The 24,473-nt window shown below is 40.6% G+C and overlaps 1 protein-coding gene across 1 annotated transcript in view; it reads right to left on the bottom strand.

Moving 5' to 3' along the window:
- The window catches only part of SOS2 (SOS Ras/Rho guanine nucleotide exchange factor 2), a 115,762-nt gene extending 95,864 nt beyond the window's left edge, over positions 1 to 19,898 (bottom strand). Inside the window, 1 exon segment of the mRNA XM_033188088.1 lies at positions 19,349 to 19,898. Coding sequence (XP_033043979.1) covers positions 19,349 to 19,435 — 87 coding nt within the window. The 5' untranslated portion in view covers positions 19,436 to 19,898.
- Between the last annotated feature and the right edge of the window lie 4,575 nt (positions 19,899 to 24,473).

Below are 24,473 nucleotides of genomic sequence, written 5' to 3'. Positions count from 1 at the left end.
GGGTACTGAACACCTCAAACGTAGCTCCACTGAGTTGAAATGGGATGTTGGTGTAAAATACAAACCAGATTCAAGGATTTAGTATTAAAATAAGAAGTCAAATTCTCAATTTTTATGACACATGCTGAAATGATTAGATTTATTGGGTTAAATATGTTATTAAAATCAACTTCATCTGTTTATTCTTACTTTTCAACTGTGGCTATGATAATTTTCTTTTTTAACTTTTATTTTAGATTAAGGGGGTACATGTGCAGATTTTGTTACCTAGGTATATTGTGTCATGCTGAGGTCTGGGGTACAAATGATCCCATCACCCAGGTACTGAGCCTAGTACTCGCCGTCTATTAGTCCCCGGGGTCTATTGTTAACATCTTTATGTCCATGGGTACCCATGTTTAGCTCTCACCTGTAAATGAGAACATGCACTATTTGGTTTTTTGTTCCTGCATTAATTAATTCACTTAGGAGGGAAAATTTTATTTATTTTTTAATTTATTTTTTAATTTTTGAGACAGGTTCTTGCTATATTGCCCAGGCTGGCCTTGAACTCCTGGGATCAAGCAATCCTCCTGCCTTGGCCTCCCAAAATGCTGGGATTATAGGCATAAGCCACCATGCCCAGCCTAGGAGGGAAAATTTAAAATTACATGTGTGGCTCACATTATATCTCTTCTAGACAGCACTGCTCTAGAGAAATGAGCACACATGTTTACCAGAAGACATATGCTAGAAGGTTCATAAATAACATTATTAATAATACCTTCCAAAACGAGAAAAGAATTCAAATATTCATCTAGAATGGGACAGACAAATTGCGGTTTATTAATACAATGGAATATACACAGTCAAAAAAATGCAGTAGTAATGACAGCTAGATAAAATGTGGATGCACCCTGAAAAAATGTTGGCAGAAAGAAGCCAGATAAAAAGAATATAGACAATGGGATTCCATTCGCAAAGTCAGACAAAATTAAATACAAAAGTAAAAAATAAACAAATTCAGAAAAAAAATAAACAATGGTGTTAAGGGATACATGCTGAGATGGAAAAACTGTAAAGAAAATCAAAACAGACTGGGCGCAGTGGTTCGCACCTGTAATCCCAGCACTTTGGGAGGCTGAGGCAGGCGGATCATGAGGTCAAGAGGTCAAGACCATCCTGGCCAACATGGTGAAACCCCGTCTCTACTAAAAACACAAAAATTAGCCGGGCATGCTAGTGCACACCTGTAGTCCCAGCTACTCGGGAGGCTGAGGCAGGAGAATCGCTTGAACCCAGGAGGTGGAGGTTGCAGTGAGCTGAGATCACGCCACTGCACTCCAGACTGGCAACAGAGTGAGACTCTGTCTCAAAAAGAAAGAAAATCAAAACAGTGAATACCATAAAAGTGGTTACCTTGTAGAGAGTTATTCTGAGAAAAGTGCTGACAATGTTCTTTCTGTCTTCTAACCTGAGTGTTAAATAGGTGTTCCTTAAATTGTGTATTTATCCTTTAAACATTTTCTGATTATATGTTATACTTCACCATAAATAAGGTTTTCAAAAGTTTGAGAATCATTTAGCAAACAGAGGAAATTATCAATAAAATAAGTCTAAAGGGCTTTTCTAGTGCCCACGTCACTGAACAAAATTTAGATGTCAGGACACTGGAGACAAAAAGAATATCCTACAAGACTGGGAGGACAGGGAAGTGAGGAGGAGCAGATGATATACAAGAAGCAGACATTAGCTTTAGATTTCAACAGTAATACTAGAAGCTAGATGGCAATGATGTTCAGCCTGGAATCCAAGATACCAACAATATCAAATGCCATGCTAAAATGACATTCTTAGATAGAACAAGGTCAAAAACTTTATCTCTCACGTAGCCTTTATCATTAAGCTTCTGTCATTTGTACTACACTAAAACAAGGGTATGAATCAAGAAAGAAAAATATGGAATAAAGGAAATAAAGGAATCAATAGAGAAGAAAGGTCAAAGGAATGACCATCATAAAACGAAAGGAAATTACAGGATGAGAGCTGTACAACAGGAATAAAAGTGACCAGTCCACACTGGTGCAGGTCAGAAGGCTCTGGGAGAGACTGTCTCAAGAAAATGAACTTGACAGAGTATATAATGGGATGAAAATCTTGATAGGATATTTAGAAAACTGGTAAAAAGTTTCAATTTGGTAATAAGTATACTACATAGAAAAACACACAAACAAGAAAACAAGATAATTAATAACTCCAGTAAAAGCAGTGAGTTAGAAAAGAAAAAGCAGATTAAATAGCATTTACAGGCCAGGTGCGGTGGTTCACGCCTATGATCTCAGCACTTTGGGAGGCCAAGGTGGGGGTGGATCACTTGGGGCCAGGGACTAAAGACCAGCCTGGCCTACACAGTGAAACCCCGTCTCTACTAAAAATACAAAAATTAGCTGGGTCTGGTGGCATGTGCCTGTAATCTCAGCTGCAACCCGGGAGGTGGAGGTTGCAGTGAGTGGAGATTGTGCCACTGCACTCCAACCTGGGCGACAGAGTGAGACCCTGTCCCCCCACCCACCCACCAAAAAGACCCCAAAAATAGCATTTACAGTCATAATAATGTAAACTTTGAATATTAATCCAACTCAAATTAAGATATAACTTGAAGTAGGGGAAGAGAAAATACAAAGTGTGTGTGTGATTGGAGGGGAATGTATGTGCATATTAAAGAATATTAAATCCTTTGTGCCACTGCACTCCAGCCTGGACAACAGAGTGAGTCCCTGCCTTAAAAAAAAAAAAAAAAGAGAGAGAGAGAAAAGAATATTAAATCCTTACCCTCCATGGTAGGAAGTCAACAGATAACATCCAAAACAGAAAAAAAAAAAAAAAAAAAAAACAAGAAATACCAATATAAGCACGTTTTCTTTCTTAGAAATACAGAAGTAAATAAATCACTTTGAAAAGTTAAAGTGGTTTTCTCTAGGAAACACAAAATTTTGTGTTTAAGGGGGAAGTAATGCTATTTTTCATAACAAGCCTTACAGAGCTAATTATCTTTTTATTTATATAAATAATTTTGACAAAATACAAACTAATTGATAAAAATAATTTTGAATTGGGGAATGGGGAAGTGGAAGGCCATGGTAAGACAAGACTACTCTTTGAAGAAGTCTGGTCCAAAAAGTCTAACAGTAAGGCAGTTAGAAATTCACACAGGACCAATATCCAAAAAATCAGGCTTTCTAATACATTTCTAAGTTAGAAATATGTTTCTAACATATTTTCTAATAAATTCAAATTAGGTTTTCTAATAAATTCAAATTAGAAAATAAGTGTTTCCTCTTATGCCCTGCACTTCTTTAACACAGCCAGAGATAACTTAATTACATTTTAACCATACAGTTCTTTTTTTTTTTTTTTTTTGTGAAGGAGTCTTGCTCTGTCACCCAGGCTGGAGTGCAGTGGCGCGATCTCAGCTCACTGCAAGCTCCACCTCCCAGGTTCACGCCATTCTCCTGGCTCAGTCTCCCGAGTAGCTGGGACTACAGGCGCCCTCCACCACGCCCAGCTTTTTTTTTTTTGTGTGTGTGTGTGTGTTTTTTTAGTAGACACGGGGTTTCACCGTGTTAGCCATGATGGTCTCGATTTCCTGACCTTGTGATCCACCTGTCTTGGCCTCCCAAAGTGCTGGGATTACAGGCTTGAGCCACCGCGCCCGGCCTTACATTTCTAATAGATCAATTGATTTTAAAATGACATTTTAAAAAAAATAGACATTTAACTGGGCATAGTGGGATACCTGTAGTCCCAGCTACTCTAGTGGTTAAGGTGGGAGGATTCCTTGGGCCTAGGAGTTTCAGGCTTCCAAACATAATGAGACTCCATCTCTAAATAAATAAACATTTATATTGCAAGTGTGGCAGTGGACTTCATAAGGCCGTTTCTTTTTTTTTCCTTTAAAAGACGAGGCCTACCTAAATTGCTCAGGCTGGTCACCAACTCCTTGGCTCAAACAATCCTCCTGCCTCCTCAGGGCCCCCTCCCTGGGGCAAGGTTGTTTCTTATAACATCTTTCCATAAAAAGCCAGGGGCCCCACTCAGTGAAAATGATTGAACATGAGAATTAAGATAATATCTAACTGGGATGGATTCTTTTTCTGTGATTATGATTTTGTTAAATAAGCTACAAAGCAATTTGAACATCAAGCATCAAAGTTTCTTATGCCAAACTTCTTAATTTCAAATACGAAAACAGTCATAAAAATAAATACACAATGTTAAAATCTCACCCATAAATACTGTAATAGGACATCAAGAGGACAATCAATGGAAGAGAACCATGCTTTACACTTCCACAGAGACAGTAAACATAAAATTACCACAACAGAACCAATTTGCCTATCATATTTTTTTGAAAGACTAGTCAGAAAAAGAGCAATTAAAATAATTTCCAGTCTTTACCAGTAGATTAACAAGTCAGACCTGTATTTTAGTTACACCATATTTTCAAATTGCCAGAAGGCATTTCCTTACATATAACACTATAAACAGAAGAATCTCATACTATAAATCCATGTGTAGACACACACAAAAGCACTTTAACTTTTTAACCTGATAAACCACTACACTTAACAAGTTATAGAAATGTTATTTCCTACTTTATATTTTTCAGTTTTTCATCTTCACATTTAAATTAAAAATCTTGCTAGTGCATTTGTTCATTAATTAACATTTGAGCTTCAGGTACAATGTGGAAATAAATCCTTTTGGATACACAGTCTGACTGATAATTATTTTTGCCAAATTCTTCATTCCGTTGCCAAGATTTCCACAAGGATGCAAATATCTCAAACATCGATTAAGAATACTGGCAATGTTTTCGTTATAAAATGTTTTGGGGTTTTGGTTTGTTTTTTTTTTTTTTTTGAGATGGAGTCTCACTCTTTTGCCCAGGCTGGATGGGTGATCTTGGCTCACTGCAACTTCCACCTCCCAGATTCAAGAGATTCGCCTGCCTCAGCCTCCCAAGTAGCTGGGACTACAGGGGCACACCACCACGCCCAGCTAATTTCTGTATTTTCAGTAGAGATAGGGTTTCGCCATGTTGGCCAGGCTAGTCTTGAACTCCTGAGCTCAGGTAATCTGACTGCCTCAGCCTCCCAAAGTGCTGGGATTACAGGCGTTAGCCACCATACCCAGCCCATTATGAAATATTACAATTCAATTTAAAAAGAAAATAATAAATTTTAGTTGAAGGATATACACTAAAACTACAAAATACTGGCAGAGCACGGTGGCTCACACCTGTAATCCCAGCACTTTGGGAGGCCAAGGCAGGAAGATCACCTGAGTTCAGGAGTTCAAGACCAGCCTGGCCAACATGGTGAAACCCCATCTCTACCAAAAGTACAAACATTAGCCGGGCAGCTACTCTGGAGGCTGAGGTGGGAGAATCGCTGGAATCCAGGAGACACAGGTTGCAGTGAGCTGAGATCGTGCCACTGCACTCCAGCCTGGGTCACAGACTGAGACTCAATCTCAAAAAATAAAAATAAAATACAATAAAAATGAATAAATAAATAAAAATAAAAATACAATACACTGCTGATAGAAATTAAAGAAATAAATGAAGAGATAAGCTATGAGTTGGAAGACTCAACACTGTTATGATGTCAATTTCTCCCAAATGATCTGTAGATGCAACACAATCTCAATCAAAATTCCAGCAAGCTTTTTTGTAGAAATTGGTATGTTGATTTAAAAATTCTTATGGAAATACAAAGGTCCTAGAATAACTAAAACAACTCTAAAGAAGAATAAAGTTGAAGGGCTAACACTACCTGATTTCAAAGATTTCTATAAAGCTATGGTAACCAAAACAGTATGGCACTGACATAAAGATAAGCGAAACGATCAATAGAACAGAATAGAGAATCCAGAAATAAAACCACACATATGTGGGCAACTGATTTTTTAAATAAAAGCATGAAGACCTTTAGCAAAGGAAAAAGAATAGCCTTTTCAATAAATGGTCACAGAACAAACAGATAATCCATATGCAGAAAAACAAACATACCATATGCAGAATTATCACACCATATATAAAATGATTCAATCAGCACCATAAGACAGGGTGAGATTTTTTTTAAAAGAAGAAAGAAAAAGTGATTCAAATGGGTCATAGATATAAAAATAAAATTTAACTATAAAATTTCTAGAACAGGCCAGGTATGGTGGATTACACCTATAATCGCAAAACTTTGGGAGGCTGAGGCCGAAGGATCACTTTAGGCCAAGAGTTCGAGACCAGCCTGGGCAACACATTGAGACCTTATCTCTATTTCTGAAAATTAAAATAAATAGATAAAAAATTTCTAGAAGGGAAAATTTTTGTAACCCTGGGTTAGGCAAAGATTTCCTAGATATGACACTAATGGCACAGTCCCTAAAAAAACAAATTGGTAAAAATTTAAAACTTTTGGTCTCCAAAAGATAGTATAAACCAGGTGCAGTGGCTTATGCCTATAGTCCCAGTACTTTGGGAGGCTGAGGCAGGAAGATCACTTGAGGCCAGGCGCTTAAGACCAGCCTAGGCAACATAGCAAGACCCTACCTCTTAAAAAGAAAAAAAAGAAAGAAAGAAAGAAAGAAAAGAAAGAAAACAATAAAAAGATAGTATTAAGAGAATGGTGTATAATGAACCTCCATAAAAAGAAAAAAAAAAAAGGGGGGGCCGAGTGAGATGGTTTATGCCTGTAATTCCAGCACTCTGGGAGGCCAAAGTGGGTGGATTCCTTGAGGCCAAGAGTTTGAGACCAACCTGGGCAACACGGCAAAACCCTGTCTCTACTAAAAATACAAAAATTAGCAGGGCATGGTGGTGGGTGCCTGTAATCCCAGCTACTTGGGAGGCTGAGGGGAAAGAATTGCTAGAACTCAGAAGGCGGAGGTTGCAGTGAGCTGAGATTGTGCCACTGCTCTCCAGCCTGGGTGACAGAGCAAGACTCCATCCCCCAAAAAAAAAAAAAAAAAAACTCAACAAAAATGGGTGAAAGATCTGAACAAACACTTCACCAAAGAAGATATATGGAAGGTAAATAAAAACATGAAAGATGTTCAACATCATTAATCACTAGGGAAATGCAAACTAAAACCACAAAGTACCATTACACTGCTATTAGAATGGCTAAAATTAAATTACCAAGTGTTGGCAGGAGGAACACTTCTCTTATATTGCTTCCTTCTCTTCCCTATATATATAAGATCCTATAAGAAGGATCTTATAGGGACAATATAAGATCCTTCTCTTATATTGCTGGTGGGAATGTAAAATTGTACAACCACTTTAGAAAACAGTTTGATAGTTTAAAAAGTTAAGCAGCCGGGCGTGGTGGTTCACGCCTATAATCCCAGCACTTTGGGAGGCCAAGACAAGCTTTATTTGAATAGCCAAGATCTGAAAAACTAAATGTACATAAATAAGTGAATGGATAAACAAGCCACAGTATATCTACACAATGGAATACACTACTGAGCAATAAAAAGGAATGAACTATTGATACATGCAACATAAATGAATCTCAAAATAATCATGCTGAAAGAAGCCAGATTGAAAAAAAAGAGTATTTACTGTATGATTCTATTAGTACTAATATAAAACTCTAGAAAATGCAATCGATAATGACAGCAAACAGATTAGTGATGGCTTGGGATGTCTCCTGAGAGTGGGGAGAAATGGGAGGGAGTTTACAGTCAAGAGGAAATTTATGGGGCTGAAGGATATGTCTACTAGCTTTATTGGGATGGTTTTACTGTGTATATATAACTTATCACATTGTTGAAAACATCAAATTGTACATTGTAATTGTATGCACTGTAAATATGTACTTTATATCAATTATATCCCCAATAAAGTTTTTAAAAATAATTCTAAAATGTAATATTCTAAGGCAACATTTTTCTAATCAACGTATATAAGCAAGAATTGAAACCACAGTTGTATACTCAAAACTCATTAAGATCAGGAACCATTTCTTGTTTGTTTTTTGGGGGCCAGGGGAGAGGTGTGGAGACAGAACCTTGCTCTGTCACCCAGGCTGGAGTGCAGTGGTGTGATCACCACTCACTGTTAAGCCTCAAACTCCTGGGCTCAAGTGATCCTTCCACCTCAGCCTCCCTTGTGGCTGGGACTACAGGTGGGCACTACCACACCAGCTCCCATTTCTTGTTTTTGGTCTCTTCCTCCTATTTCCCTACACCTGTATTCTTAGCATACAGGTAATCTAGTTGTCATTAAAAGAACAGACCCTGCATTGGGCTGGGCGCGGTGACTCATACCTGTAATCCCAGCACTTCGGGAGGCCGAGGTGGGCAGATCATGAGGTCAGGAGACCGAGACCATCCTGGCTAACATGGTGAAACCTCATCTCTACTAAAAATACAAAAAAAAAATTAGCTGGGCGTGGTGGCCTGTAGTCCCAGCTACTAGGAAGGCTGAGGCAGGAGAATGGCATGAACCCGGGAGGTGGAGCTTGCAGTGAGCCAAGACTGCACCACTGCACTTCCAGCCTAGGCGACGGAGCGAGACTCCGTCTCAAAAAAAAAAAGAACAGACCCTGCATAAAGAAAGCACTCGGTAAATACTTGTTAAACAGATTCACAGCAGCAAACAGATCTCTTGGCCTCACTGAAATTATCTGGATACTGAAAAAACTTTTAAACTCCATAAAATTTGTTTTCGTTTCACTGAATATGTATCTGGAGACCTGGTTCTCATACAACTTTATAAACGAGGGAATTCCCTCTCTTATGTTTCTCTAGTCCTCCCACTGTCTACTAATACTTCTCAGAGTCCATGCTCTTAATTAGGTACTTTCAGCAGGCTTTCACAATGTAAGTTTATTTAAAATGCAAATAAGTACAGGCCAAGAAGCTATTTCTACTTAATATTGGGTGAGAGCTTACCATAATATAATCAAATATGTAAAAAAGATTAGCTGAAGCAAAAATTTTTGTCATCAAAGTTTTCTGTGAATGGCACATGACCTAGAAGCACCTTCCCATAAAGGCAGGCCATTTGTCTGTAAACCGAAGATAGTACAGGCTAGATAAATGGTTCCCAACTTGTTCCAGTGGCAGATCATTTGGAAATCAGTGTTCTTTGCAGAACATGAAATATTAAGACACATATTCTATCACAGCAGGGACAATGCTAGTAATGACTTTAAAACTTAAAATCAAACTACAGGAACATGTTTGTAAGAAAAAAACAAAAAGTATTAAAAGCCATTTTCCCTTTAAAACCTCCATTATCACTCGTTCACTTGTTTTACAATCTTTCACTACTCACTAGCAAGTAAACTGCAGCAGACAACAAAGATTGTTTTTTCTAATTTATAGAAGAAAAATAAAATTGAAAAGAAAATAACTTTTTTTCCCCTGTGAACTGGGAAAAGATCACTATTAAATTTGCTTCATTCACTTATGCTTAATCAGTCCCTGGGCCAAACACCCACGTCTGTCAGGATACTTTCTAAACAGCCATATGTACTCTTTCCTAAAGAAGATCTGCCTGACAAGGTGCCTGCACACAGTGAGTAAAGCAGGGTCTCCTTTTACACCTCTCCTTTCACAGCTGCCCTCCCATTTTACTAAGAAAGGCGGATCTCTCACTTATCTTGAAATTCTCTATAGCATACACATGTTGCTCTGAAGTGCAATAAATAAATCCTAGGACACTAAACAAAGAGACAATTACAAATATTTTCATTTAAGTATCTTGCCTCTTCCATCCTCTAGCCTACTGTCGAAAAACACATCCTCCTGAGGGGACAGGCCCATGAAAATAAAAAGAAAGCATCTCCAAGATTTTTTTTAAATTAGCCAAGTGTGGTGGCATGTGCCTGCAGTCCCAGCTATTCAGGAGGCTGAAGTGGGAGGATCACTTGAGCCTGGAAGGTTGAAGCTGCAGTGAGCCATGATCATGCCACTGTACTCTAGCCTGGGTGAGTGACAGAATGAGACTTTAATAATAATAATAATTCAGTTCAAAAGACAGGTTTTAAAGCTTTACGGACGTAGGGAAATCTTTTTAAATTCAATATGTAGACTCTTTTGTTGTTGTGAAGAAGTATAAATTAAAAAGAGGGATTAAAGACTTTTAAATCTAAAAATATTATATTAGAATTATGTAGGGGAAATATAATGAAAAAAGTTCACAGAGAAAAAAGGACAGTGTAAAATTTCCAACTTTTTTTTTTTTTTTTTTTTTTTTTGAGACGGAGTCTCGCTCTGTTGCCCAGGCTGGAGTGCAGTGGCCGGATCTCAGCTCACTGCAAGCTCCGCCTCCCGGGTTTACGCCATTCTCTCGCCTCAGCCTCCCGAGTAGCTGGGACTACAGGCGCCCGCCACCTCGCCCGGCTAGTTTTTTGTATTTTTTTAGTAGAGACGGGGTTTCACCGTGTTAGCCAGGATGGTCTCGATCTCCTGACCTCGTGATCCGCCGTCTCGGCCTCCCAAAGTGCTGGGATTACAGGCTTGAGCCACCGCGCCCGGCCATAATTTCCAACTTTTAAAGACACACTTTTCATGTGTATTTTTAAAAGATGATGGTGGATATCAAATTATTTTCGTATTTAAATTCCATTCGGCACATTTAAAAGACTGGTGGAACTGTTTTTCCTTAAAACACGAGTATTTACAACACATATGAAATTACATCTACTGCAACTATTTAAATGTAAAATGGAAATTTCCAGATGTCAGCATAAAAATGTGCAAGTTTTTCAAAATTCTTTTGGGATACACAGCAAAAAAGTTAGAAAACTCCTAATTTAGGAGAAAGAATCAAGTAGATTCAGTCATGAATAGAAGTTAGAAAGAGGGGAAGAATGATGACTAGGTTTCTGGCTTGAGAACTGGATACACCATTTATATTGGTGATACAGGTTTATGAGAGAAAATACTGTGAACATTGATGTGGGACTGTCTGGGAAGCAGGAGGATGTAGCAGTTTTAGATAGGCTGTAAGAGAAAATCTCTCCAAGAAAAAGATGCTTGACTATAAAGACCTAAAGGAGGTAAAAGGGCCAGCCAGGTGATTATCTGAGGGAAGAGTGTTTCAGGTAGAAAATTCAGCAAGTACAAAGTCCTAAGACTAAAACATGTCTATGTTATAGAAACAAGAAAGCTAGTATGGGGCAGAAGCAGAACAAACAAGGGACAATATTAAAGAGGTCAGAGAGGTAAAAGCGGGAGGTGCGGCAGCCCCAGAATGCAGAGGACCTAGTAAACCTTTGGGAAGACTTTAACTTTTATTATGAGAAGCACTGAGAGGGTTTTGTAACAAAGGAGTGAAATGATCTCACTTATCTCTATTGTGTTTGGGGGGGAAAAAAACTAAATAGGGCAAGAGTAGATGAGCAGAGACCAGTTGAAAAGATATTTCAATATTCCAGGAGATTGGTGATGATGACTTGGTTCCAGGTGGTAAAAGTCAAAAAGTATAAAATGGTAACTAAATATAGTTATAGTTTGAAGTAGAGCTAAAAGGATGTGCTGACAAATTAGATGTGTGGTATAAAAAAAGACAATATTCAAGAATAACTTAAGATTTTTAGTTTGAGCAACCGGAAGGATGGAGTAGCCATTTATTGATATGTGAACCACTACAAAAGGAACAAGTTTGCAGGGGAAAAAAAGGATTTAGTGTTGGCTGAGATGCCTATGTGGAAATATCAAGTAAAAAGTTGGCCGGGCGTGGTGGTTCATGCCTGTAACTCAAACACTTTGGAGGCTGAGGAAGCAGGAATGCTTGGGCCCAGGAGTTGGAGACCAGTTTGTGCAAAGTTTTTAAAAAATTGGGCCTGGGTGCGGTGGCTCACCCCTGTAATTCCAGTACCTTGGGAGGCCAAGGCGGGCAGATGACAAGGTCAAGAGATTGAGACCTTCCTGGCCAACTGGTGAAACCCGGTCGCTACTTAAAATACAAAGAAATTAGTTGAGCGTGGTGGCGCATGCCTATAGTACCAGCTACTTGGGAGGCTGAGGCAGGAGAATCGTTTGAACCTGACAGGTGGAGGTTGCAGTGAGCCCAGATTGTGCCACTGCACTACAGCCTGGCGAAAAAGCGAGACTCCATCTAAAAAAAAAAAAAAATTAGCTGGGGTGTGGTGGCACACACCTGTAGTCCAGCTATATAGGGGTGGCAGGGGATGAGGTGGGAGGACCACTTGAGCCCAGGAGGTTAAGGCTATAGGGAGCTGTGATCTTGCCACTATACTCCATCCTAGGTGACAAGAGTGCAACCCTGCCTCAAAAAAAGAGTTGAGCATCCATGTTTAAGAAAGAGGTCTGAGCCAGAAATGTAAATTTGGTAATTATCAGATATAGATTATATGTGAAGCAATGAGGCAGGATGGCATCTCCAAGGCAGTATGTGTAAATAGAAATAGAAGTCTGAAAAATGGCCAGATGCAGTGGCTCATGCCTGTAATCCCAACACTTGGGAGGCCAAGGCGGGTAGATCACGAGATCAGGAGTTCAAGGCCAGCCTGGCCAATATGGTGAAACCCCGTTTCTACTAAAAATACAAAAATAAAATTAACTGGACATGGTGGTGCGCACCTGTAATCCCAGCTACTTGGGAGGCTGAGGCAGGAGAAGTGCTTGAACCTGGGAGGCAGAGGTTGCACTGAGCCAAGATCGCACCACTGCACTCCAGCCTGGGTGACAGAGCAAGACTCCGTCTTGAAAAAAAAAAAAAAATATATATATACACACACACACACACACACACACATATATATATATATGTGCTCTGGGGGAGGTCAGAAGGATTTGGTCAGGAAGATGAGGAGAAATCAAGGAAAGGGGAACTAGAAGGAATATTCAGAGAAAAAAAAACCCTGAAAGCTTGATGTTCTTCTGGAAGCCAAATGAAGAAAGGATTTCAAAAAGAGAAAGAGATCAACTGTCAAATGCTGCTAATAGGTCAATTAAGAAAGAACTATAATATACTTTGCATGTAAGAAGTAGTGTTTGCCAGGCAGGTGGCTCACTCCTGTAATCCCAGAACTTTGGGAGGCCAAGGCTGGAGAATCACTTGAGTCCAAGAATTAGAGACCAGCCGAGGGACATAGCAAGACCTTGTCTCCACAAAAAAGTAAGAAAATTAGCTGGGTATAGTGGTACATGCTTGTAGTCCGAGCTACTCAGGAGGCTGTAGTGGGAGGATCGTTTGAGCCTAGGAGTTGGAGGCTACAGAGAACTATGATCATGCCACCATACTCCAGCCTGGGTAGCAGAGCAAAACCTTGTCAAAAAAAAATAAAAAAGAGAGAGAGAGAGAAATTTTGAGTTTACAAAATGACTTAACGAAGAAGAAAATTGGACTACAGGAAACTTTACTTAGAAGAGCTAACACTAGTCCTTATATCTAGATCTTGATATCATTTTCATCTTGTTGCTTCACTTCTACATGTTAAAATGTGAAGTGTGTAATACTTTATCCATTTGAAAAAAACTTTGTACCAGCATATATTTTTATGTAAAAGAAGAAAATAATTTTTTTATGGACATGGGGGTCTCACTATATTGGCCAGGTTGGTCTTGAACTCCTGGCCTCAAGCAATCCTCCCATCTCAGCCTCCCAAAGTACTGGATTACAGGCATGAGCTACCGCACCTGGCCCATGGGAGAAAATAATTTTTGGTTGTTAATTGTTAACATGAGATAATGCTAAATCCACTAGTTACATTAAAATTCCTTTTGATTCAAATATGCAGGATATAATCGAACTACTGTTCCCTTGAAAGAGAGTCCATGGTTAATATAAAAGACATATACTTGATTTATGTCAAGTGGTAACACAGGTAATGCTTTGAATACTCAGCATAAAACACTTTAATGGAATATTATTGCTCCAAATATACCATACCAAAATTAAACCGAAAATAGAAGGCTACTTAATCATGGCTGACAGGGAGCCAAGTACAGCAAGTTAAAGTACATTCCTACTGCTCATCTAGTTCTGGCTGAACTCTTCGGGTCAGTTTGGGTCATTATTAGTTTGGAATAATTCCAAATGACTCCCTCGAGTTCTACTGTTATATTCAGCGGCTTTAGGAATTCCAGAACAGGCCTCACGTCACAAAAATCACAGGATCTCTTATTAGTTTTTGGCTTTGACTTGAAGTAATCTTTTCAAAACGCAATTCTGATAGAGTTAATCTAATTACTTTGCTATGTAAATGAGAACCCAACAGGACTTCCTATTCTCAGGGGGAGACCTTAACTCAGTGTACCTACAGTCTACCATGCTAGCTTCATCTACTTATTCTTCTTGTTTTTTAAAATAAGTCATTAAATTCAGAATCTGAGACCTATTCAAAACAAACAAATCATGTTCTTACTTTCCCCTCAGCCTCAAATCCTTCCCCCCCGCCCCTTTTTTTGTTAATTCTACTGATCTTTCAGATAATTGTTCACTTTCTTAGTGTCTGTCTCTCTGCCACAGCCATTTAGAATACAAGCTTTATGACAGCAGGGGCTCTGCTAAATCTTCCGTATCAGACACTGCAGAACAGTGTCTGCAGCCAGGCAAGGTAGCTCACACCTGTAATCCCAGCATTTTTGGAGGCCAAGGTGGGGGGATCGCTTGAGCCCAGGAGTTCAAGACCAGTCTGGGGACAGTAATATCAATATATTTGAATATATCATCCAGAAAGAAGCACAAATCTTGCTTTCTTAAAGTCTTCTTTGATTCTCATATATCAATGACACCAGTTATATTTTCTCAGATCACCCTGTACTTTTCTTGTGGGCCTCAGGAAAGATCCAGTGCTATCTCCTAAAACAAACTTCCAAGAGACATTTGTAGAAACGCAGAAACACTAGGATCTCAGTAGAATTTCACAAAACCATTTTTAAATCAAAGCCCTTACCATTCCTTTTCCTTGCCCTAGACTGCTATTAATTAACCCAGACATTCTCTCACACCTCTTGCCTTTTAGATATTTAAAAGCAAATTGTCACAGGGTAGGGAGGTCGATATTTAACCCGAATCTAATTGGACTCAGGAACAAAGTAATTCAACCAATTCTTTCTACCTTTCTCTGACATTTATAACTACAGCTGGCAAGAAAACAGCCATATTTTTTCCTATGGCTAGCCAGGTGAGAAACACCTTACTGAAAAGACATCTACAAAAGAAATATCAGGGATTGTAAAAGCTGATAAAAGGATTTTGAGGTATATTTCCCATATGAAGAATGCTAATTTATCTCAACATACAATCAAATAACACATGCATATAGTACCAGGGCATTTCAAAGACACAGGTAATAAACTGCATTTACAAATATATACCATGCACTTTTTTCCCCAAGTAACGTGATAGCTTCAATGATCTTGGGGAGCAGTGGTGAAGGCAATTATGTTCTTGGCTCTTTTATGGAAGATACATAATTTAGCAGTAATGTTAACAATCCATGCATTATCCATTAGTAGTGCCATTTCACTCTGCTTTGTAGCCCTCTATGCTTTTAAATGCTCTAGGTGAGGTTCTATTTTAAAAGTTAAAGAACAAGCAAAAAGCTAAAAAACACCACATTTCCATTTCCAAAATTATTTTTCCATAAATCTATTTGTTTATCTCTGTGTTTCTTTTTCTTTCTTTCTCTCTTTTATTGAGACAGAGTCTCGCTCTGTCGCCCAGGCTAGAGTGCAGTGGTGTGATCTCGGCCCACTGTAACCTCTGCCTCCCAGGTTTAAGTGATTCTCCTGCCTCAGCCTCCTGAATAGCTGGGATCACAGGCATGCACCACTACACCTGGCTAATTTTTGCATTTTTAGTAGAGATGGGCTTTTGCCATGTTGACCGGGCTGGTCTCGAACTCCTGACTTCAGGTGATCTGCTGCCTTGGCCTCCCAAAGTGCTAGGATCACAGGCATAAGCCACTGCACCCAGGCCATCTCTGTGTTTCCCTGTAATGCAGTGAATACTTGAGGTTGATTTTTTAAAAATCCCTTGCATTTTCAATGTTGACAATGGTGACTTTCTCAAATACATATATATGGATATATATATGGATATATACATGGCTATAGATATAGATATCCAGTTTTCATAAAAATTAGCCAAAACTGAAAAATAAGCAAAAGAGAATACCGGGTGTATTTCAGTACAGTGCTATGCTTGAATCTTTTATTAATTTCTATTGATTGAGCTATTTTACACATCTATAAGATTAAATTACAGATTTTTGGCAGATAGAGATGGCAGTAATTTTTTTTTTTTTTTTTTGAGATGGAGTCTCGCTCTGTCACCCAGGCTGGAGTGCAGTGGTGCGAACTCGGCTCACTGCAACCTCCACCTAGCAGGTTCAAGTGATTCTCCTGCTTCAGCCTCCTGAGTAGCTGGGATTACAGGCACACACCACCACGCCCAGCTAATTTTTGGTATTTTTTTTGGTAGATATGGGGTTTCACCATGTTGGCCAGGCTGGTCACGAACTCCTAACCTCAGGTGATCCACCAGCCTCAGCCTCCCAGAGTGCTGGGATTACAGGTGTGAGCCACCATGCCCGCTGAGATGTAAGTAACGTTTAGCCAGAGGAAAAGATAACCCAAAGCCTACTTTTATGTTTCTTGTAGGATATTAACTAATTCTGTATGTAACCCAACAGTCTTAATATTCCCTTATTAAATTGCCTATAAATACTTACCTCCTCAAATTTTCATATTAAGTGACTTTAACATCTTACTAGTTCCCTCATTAAGTAATGGGCTGAATCAAAATCATTGATACACGCTCATTTACATTTGCATGGAAGTCATGACTTTACCTTTCTGAAAATTACATTCTAACAGTTTTAGAGGTTCCACCAAGATGTCCAAGTGGACTAAACTGACAGAGTCAAGTACATTGCTCCTTTCATAGACACACAAATATCCCTTACTGAACTCTGAGCTCAGAACCGCTATCTCATTTACATAAACCAAAACCTTAAATTTTAGAATTTTTGGTTTAGATGGTATACACCTTTGGAGGGGCCTTTATTTTATCTTTGTGTTCTTAGGATCCAGCATCATGTCAAGTACCTAAAATGTGTTCAATAATGGTTAGGTGAATTAATGAAGCTAGAATACACCACATGTACAATGGCAATACCAATTGAAGGAGAGAGATATTCCAATCAAATCCTAGTTGTCTTTGTAACTATCTGGTCAGCTACAGGAAGGATGCCAAGTTCTAGATGCTCTGAAAGTGAAGACAGAGACTCCCCCAAAATGGTAGAAATTCTCGTTTTACAAAGACAAGGTGGCTGATACATAACAGAATTTAAAACTTCCTGCAAAGAAAAGAGTGAACCTTTAGCTCCCTAAGAGCTACAGCTCTTAACAGGCACTATAGACCTACAAGTTGCAATGTCCTAAATACCACAAAAGTGGACATAATCTTAATTACTTTTAACAAAATTTTTCCAAAAATATTTTTTAAAATTTCCATACAAATGTACTTCAATTCTATCATAACAGTAAGTTAACAGAAAATGTTTTCTGAATTCACCTCAAAAGACCAAAGTAAATACATTCTTAGATGTATTTACTTTATAAAGAACATACTAGAACTGTGGAATATAACATAGTATCTACAAGGCACCTGAGTTCCAGGAAAGCAAGCACAATGTATAAATGCAAAGTAATAGCATCAAAGCAATGGACTGGTACGAGGTGGCTCAGGCCTGCAATCCCAGCAGTTTGGAAGGCAGAGGTGGGTGGACTGCTTGAGGCCGGAAGTTCAAGACCAGCCTGGGCAACATAGCATAACCTGTCTCTATTTAAAGAAAAAAAAAACATAAATCTGTTTCGGGACATAAAAGATTATTAGAATCAAAGTTACCTATTGAACAAGTTATGCAACACACACTCAAATACTATTTGCTATCAGAAAGTTATAAACGGGTACACACCTGCATCACACTGCCAACAATATAGGCCTACCTGATAACTACACTCACACTTCCCTGTGGTCAAAGGGCTAATTACTATCTAGACATTTCCCCCTTTGCTTTTAATTCAGGACAGAGTTCATTATCACCACTCAGCACACTTTTCATTTCTTCCCCTTTCCTTACAGAATTGGGCTGCACATGGAAGTAAGGTCAATTTAATACTCGAGCACTTAGTATACCAATGGAATAACTGTCTAGCTGCCACTAGTCATCTCTGCCAGGTTCTTTAAAAAGATACGACTTGGTGTTTGCCCCGAGAAAAGCAATACTTCCTTGTAAGAATTATGAAAATAATGGAAAATCTGCAACTCTCAATGCATGAGGAAAATGTCCTTAACTTTAAAATACACTACTTCCTTTCATTTATAGAAATTTAATGTATGAGGATATATTTTCCAAGTATAGTCTTTTAAATTAATCTTTTTCTTTATTATTTTAGAATGTATTCTTGGTTATTTTGCACAAAAGGCAGAAAGGACTAAGTCTGCATTAGTGGCAAAGAAAGCCCGTGCTCAGCAGGCATGATAGGTGATCCCGCACCTATTCACAGTCTTTAAATGTCTTGATCCTACAAAAGAATTTACTATAAAAATGATCGTATGGTTAGGACCTAAATTCAGAAGAAGACCGCCACCATCTACAGGAAAGATGCACCCTAGCAATGCACCCAAACGTAAAAGACTGATTTGCAGGAGTTGCCTCTTTTTTGTTCCTTAAAATGATTTCAAGTCCTAAATCGCAATTTGGTCGTGAAGACACCAAATTTTCTAAGGGTAATCTCTTGTAAACAGGTAAGACACCGTCTGCAGGAAGTGGGAAGGCGCTTTAAATTTACCTTTAGAACTGTAAAATGAATAAGAATATTATGACTCACTGACATTTCACACATGTGAAACATCCATATTACAAAAAACAATTGCCTCATAAGTGGATACCCTTGACAAGCAAACCGCCTAGGGGAAACACTCCCAAAGAACTTAATTAAAAGTAATTACCCGGCCTGAAAATGTGCTTTTGTTTTAGAAACTGTCTAAATACCAGCGGGACTTTCTCTTGCCCGATTCCAGCCTGAGGACAACAAATTGGTCAACGGCGGAAGTAGCCTGACGAAATGACTGCAACATGAAATCCAGTTTTATGATCATAACAAAACCTTCCTTCCGGGACCAGGCAAAAAAACTTGAGAAACGTCCTTCAGAATGCAACAGGCAATTGTGAGCCCCCCATTGCCAGCCAACGAGAAAATGCTCGGTCCCGGGACTCGAGCCCTATGGGAGGAACGAGCTGCTCCCCGTTAGAAGCCCGGGGGACCACGGGCCCGGCCCCCAACCCGCCGGCCGCCCGGCCCCAGCACTGACCTTCCGCAGGGCCGAGACCAACAGTCCCCGCCATTTCGGACTGTTCTCCTCACTGAAGAACTCGTAGGGCTGCGGCGCCTGCTGCATGGCCCCGGCGACAGCGCCTCCGCATCGGGGGCAGCCCGCGGGCCGGGCTGGTGGCCTGACAGGCAGGGCGCGGGCCGCCTCGCCTCGCCGGCGGCCGCCGCCTCCCGCCCGGACCGAGGCTACGGCCGAGGCGGCTGGGAGGCGGCGCCGGCGGGCAGGCGGAGACCCCGGGGTCGACTTCCTCCGCCGGGGCGGCCCTCGCCTCCTGCAGTGCCGGCAAAGCAAGCGCGGCGACCCGCGAGTCCGGGCGACCCCCGGCGGCGACCTCCTTTCCCGGCGGCGCTGGCCCGCTTCTGGGGCGGCTCCTCCTCCTTTGTCTGGGTTCGCGGCCCGGCGGGGGTACAGCTGGCCCAGCCCCGCCCCGACTCCCGCTACGGCCGCGGCGGGCGGTGAGCAGCGGCGGCGGCTGCTTGTCTCCTCATCGCCTCCTCCCTGCCCTCTCAGCTGACAGCGCCGCCCGGCCCGGCCCACTCGAGTCACCTCCACAAAGCTCTGGGAACCGACCCGGAGTGCGCGCCGGGCGAGCGAGCCTCACTATGGCGCGCACAGGGCCGGCCGCCGCTGCTGCCCCTTTAGCAGCCGCACAGAGTGCCTCGGTGTCGCCGCCGAGCCCCGGGTCCCAGCAGCCGAGGCTCGGCCCGCCCCCTCGGCCCGGCGCTCATAATCCGGAGTAGCCCGAGAGGCCTAACAGGGAGCATGCGCGCCGCGGAGCAGGCAGAGGCGCCTTCCCGGCGCTGGGGTGCGGGGCCTGGGGCCCCAGGGGAGCCCGCTTTTCCCGGGACTGTACCAGGGGCCGCTCCAGACTCTCCAGTTTGACTGCTTTTTCCCCATATGCCCCCTCCTTTCGACCTGCTCAAGACAATCCGAACTCGGTGCCACTCTTGTGGCGCCTCGAGCCCCAGCACTACCGTCATGGGAGGCTGTACAGGGACGTGGAAAGGGTCATTCGGGCTGGACGGGATATTGAATGTATTTGTGTTCTATGTGGCTTGTTTTCATGAGTACTGTATGCTTATAGAAAGTATATACTATATATAGTATATCGTTAGGAGATACACTGTTTCTTAGGGTGATGGTGTGGGAACCGAGAGATGAGGCGTAGAAAGCCCTTGCCTGGTGGTAAGGTCAGAAGGGGCAGATGACAGTGACGTTGATCAAGCTTGAATTGAAAGGCCCTTCACTTGCACGGGCCCTTGCGCGTTCACAAAATCATATCGTTTTTACAAAACTTTCAAAAGCTATTTTCGAATTGTTTTCTTAATCGTGTCTTCCAAATTGTGTAGGCTTCAGGTCCTACAAAACCTGTATTAGCCTCTGGGACACACTCATTAGCAACCCAGAAAAGATCTGACAAGCTTTTCAGTTCAAAGAGGCATAGGCTCTGGTAACTTTATCATTACCACGAATTTCATCCCACTAAAGAGGCTGAGCACATTACTTTTAACAGGTTGTAAAGAAGATATCTTACTCCCTGTCTCTAGCCACCAGCAGTGAGAAAGGGAAAAGACGAACAGGGTACAAAAAATAAGTCAGTACTACAATTCAGTTCCGGCATCAGTAGCTGAGCAATTCTTCTCCCCAAAACATGCACCACTTTTTCATTTGGGTAAAATCAGAATGGCAGAGTTGGAAAATAAGATTATTTTTCTAATCCAAGTATCCACTAAATCAAGAATATCCTCTAATAAATGGCCATATCTATTCACATGTACTTGGGATAAAAGGTGGGATGGTAAAATGCTTGTATTTCTCCCATTAATGTTTCAATCTGTGAGAGCAAAGACTTTGGCTTATATAGAGGGTCCTTAGTTTTCTCTCCTGTTCCCAGACTCCAGCTATAAACTATTCTGTCAAACTACTAGACCATGTATGTTCTCTTTACTCATAGGAGAGTAAAGTTGTTAGAAATCTCATCCTTGGCCAGAAATATCAGAAGGCTTTTCTGGGCCAAGTCAGGCCTGAAGACATATTTTGTTTAGCTAAGGCTGTATTTAAATTTAATTGTTAACATTTTAAAATCAAGGGGCTTCATATAAAAATCTGTATTTTCAGCTTCTCTTGACAAAGATCTAGCAACACTGGGGCCTACTGCATTCGTGCAAGAGTGTAATCAGCAGGCACGGGGTAGTGGCTGCCCTCTTTACAAAAGTATGCCATCCATTTCCAGTTGGCTATACTTCCCACCTGGCACTCTTCACCCTTTTATGTAACTTGCCTAGTCTGTACAGGCATCTGAGTTGTGATCTCTGGGCTGAGCAAACAGAAATGTGATTCACGTGCATGTGGAGGATAGTCCAAGAATGACAGCAGTAAAAAGTTTCCCATTCAGGACTGGGCAAGGTGGCTCACACCCGTAATTCCAGCACTTTGGGAGGCCGAGGCAGGCGGATCACCTGAGGTCCGGAGTTTGACACCAGCCTGACCAACATGGAAAAACCCCGTCTCTACTAAAAATACAAAACTAGCTGGGCAAGGTGGCACACACCTGTAATCCTTAGCTACATGGGAGGCTGAGGCAGGAGAATCACTTGAACCTGGGAGGTGGGGGTTGTGGTGAGTTGAGATCGCACCATTGCACTCTAGCCTGGGCAACAAGAGCAAGGCTCCATCTCAAAAAAAAAAAAAAAGGTTCCCATTCAGACAAATGGGCCATCTAGAAAAAATGTTGGATCCATACCCTATACACTTCACTAGCACAAACTCCAGATATGTCAAAGATTTAAATGTAAACAATAAAACCATACAATGATTCATTTATAACCTCAGAGCAGAAAAAGACACTTTCACTATGACACAAGATCTAAAAGACTGATGAATTCAATTTTTATAAATGTATGAGCCAGGCATGGTGGTTCATGCCTGTAATCCCAACAACTCCAGGGGCCGAGGTAGAAGCATAGCTTGAGGCCAGCCTGGGCAACCAGTGAGACCCTGTCTCTTAAAAAAAAAAAAAAAAAAAAAAAAAGCAAAAAAATCACCAGATGAGCCAAAAGGAAAATGACAAACTGGAAAAAATATCTGCAACTCATTTTTGTGGGTTTTTTGTTTGTTTGAGATGGGGTCTCACTCTCTTGCTCAGGCTGGATTGCAGTGGCATGATCCTGGGTCACTACTACCCCTGCCTCCTGGGCTTAAGTGATCCTCCCACTTCAGCCTCCCAGGTAGTTGGAATCATAGGCATGTGTCACCATGCCCAGCTAATTTTTTGTATTTTTGGTAGAGACAGGGTCTCACCATGTTGCCCAAGCTGGTGCAATTCATTTTTGTAGTTATTTTCAGTAAAATATAAAAGAGCTCCTACAAATTAAAAGACTAAAATTCAATAAGAAAAACAAAGGGGCGAGGCACAGTGGCTCAACACCTGTAATCCCAGCACTTTGAGAGGCTGAGGCAGGAGGATCCCTTGAGCCCAGGAATTACCAGCCTGGGCAACATATGAGACCCCATCTCTATTAAAAAAAAAAAAAAAAACTTTTAAAAAAATTTAAAACAAAGAAAAAAGAAGACATAAATATGGCAAATGAGACAAGGTGCTCAACATTGTTGATCATTAGAGAAATGCAGATCAAAACTACAATAAAATATCTCCCTCAGTTAAAATGGCCTAAATCCAAAAGACAGGTAATAACAAATGCTGTTGAGGATGTGGAGAAAAAGATAATCCTCTTTTGGGGGTTATACTGTTATCATTTTTCACCTATTAGAATAGCACAGATGAAAAAGTTTGATTACACACTATGATGGTGAAGATATGAGGAAACAAGCATTCTGATATGTTGTAAGTATATTAGGACTGTAAATTGTTTCAACTTTCATCAAGGGGAACTAGATAACATCAAAGTTTCCCTTTGACCTAGCAAATTCTAGGAATATGTCCTATAGATATCCTTGCTTTTATATGAAGTCACATAGAGACAAGGTTATTCATTGCAGTGTTGTTTATTATACCAGAAGTAAAACAAAACAAAAAATGTCCTAGAAATAAACAGTTTAAATAATCATCAGTAGGAATAGGGGATTAGTTCAATAAATAATAGTAAATCCATACAGTGGGACCCATAAAGTTATTTTAAAATAACCAGGCCTCTGTGGAACATTATCCAAGATATGCTGCAAAGTGAAGAGTGCAGGATGTATACTACTGAAAGTATGGCTCCTCATACACTTTAAGCAAATGTTAATAGTTAGACTGGAAATTTTTCATTAAAAATACCTCTTAATTAGTGTTTTGAATAAGTACTATTTTCATGTGGTTGCAAATTCAAAAGTCACAATAAGGGGTCTGGACAACGTTGGCTCACACCTATAATCTTATACTTTGGCAGGCCAAGGAGGGAGGCTTCTTGGCAGTATTTTATTATATAAAATACTATATTTTACATAATTTTATTATATAAGCATTTGACTCAATTTCTCTGCATTTACTGTATTGGTCTGTTCTCACACTGGTATAAAGACATACCCAAGACTGGGTAATTTATAAAGGAAAGAGGTTTCAACAACTCACAATTCCACAGGGCTGGGGATGCCTCAGGAAACTTACAATCATGGCAGAAGGGGAAGCAAACATGTCCTTCACATAGTGGCAGCAAGGAGAAGTGCTGAGCAAAAGCAGGAAAAGCCCCTTATAAAACCTTCATATTTTGTGAGAACTCACCGTCATGAGAACTGCAGCATGGGCATAATCGCCCCCATGATTCAGTCTCATCCTACCAGGTCCCTCCCACAAACGTGGGGATTATAGGAACTACAATTCAAGATGAGATTTGGGTGGGGACACAGCCAAACCATATCAGCAAGGCTACAAAGATTTTTGTTGCCACAAGGATGAAAACTGGGTGGCTGGAGATGAAAGGGAGATTTTTCACTGTGTACCTTTTTGTGACTTTTGTTGTTGTTGAGATGAGGGTCTTGCTATGTTGCCCAGGCTGGTCTAAAAACACCTGGGCTCCAGAGAGCCTCCCTCCTTGGTCTACCAAAGTAGTAAGATTATAGGTGTGAGCCAACATTGTCCAGACCCCTTATTATGACTTTTGAA

The sequence above is a fragment of the Trachypithecus francoisi genome, unplaced genomic scaffold, assembly GCF_009764315.1.
Source record: "Trachypithecus francoisi isolate TF-2019V2 unplaced genomic scaffold, Tfra_2.0 Lachesis_group3, whole genome shotgun sequence".
In the NCBI taxonomy this organism is placed as follows: domain Eukaryota; kingdom Metazoa; phylum Chordata; class Mammalia; order Primates; family Cercopithecidae; genus Trachypithecus; species Trachypithecus francoisi.
The sequence above is the reverse complement of the archived record's forward strand: the minus strand, read 5'-3'. Positions and strand labels throughout refer to the sequence as shown.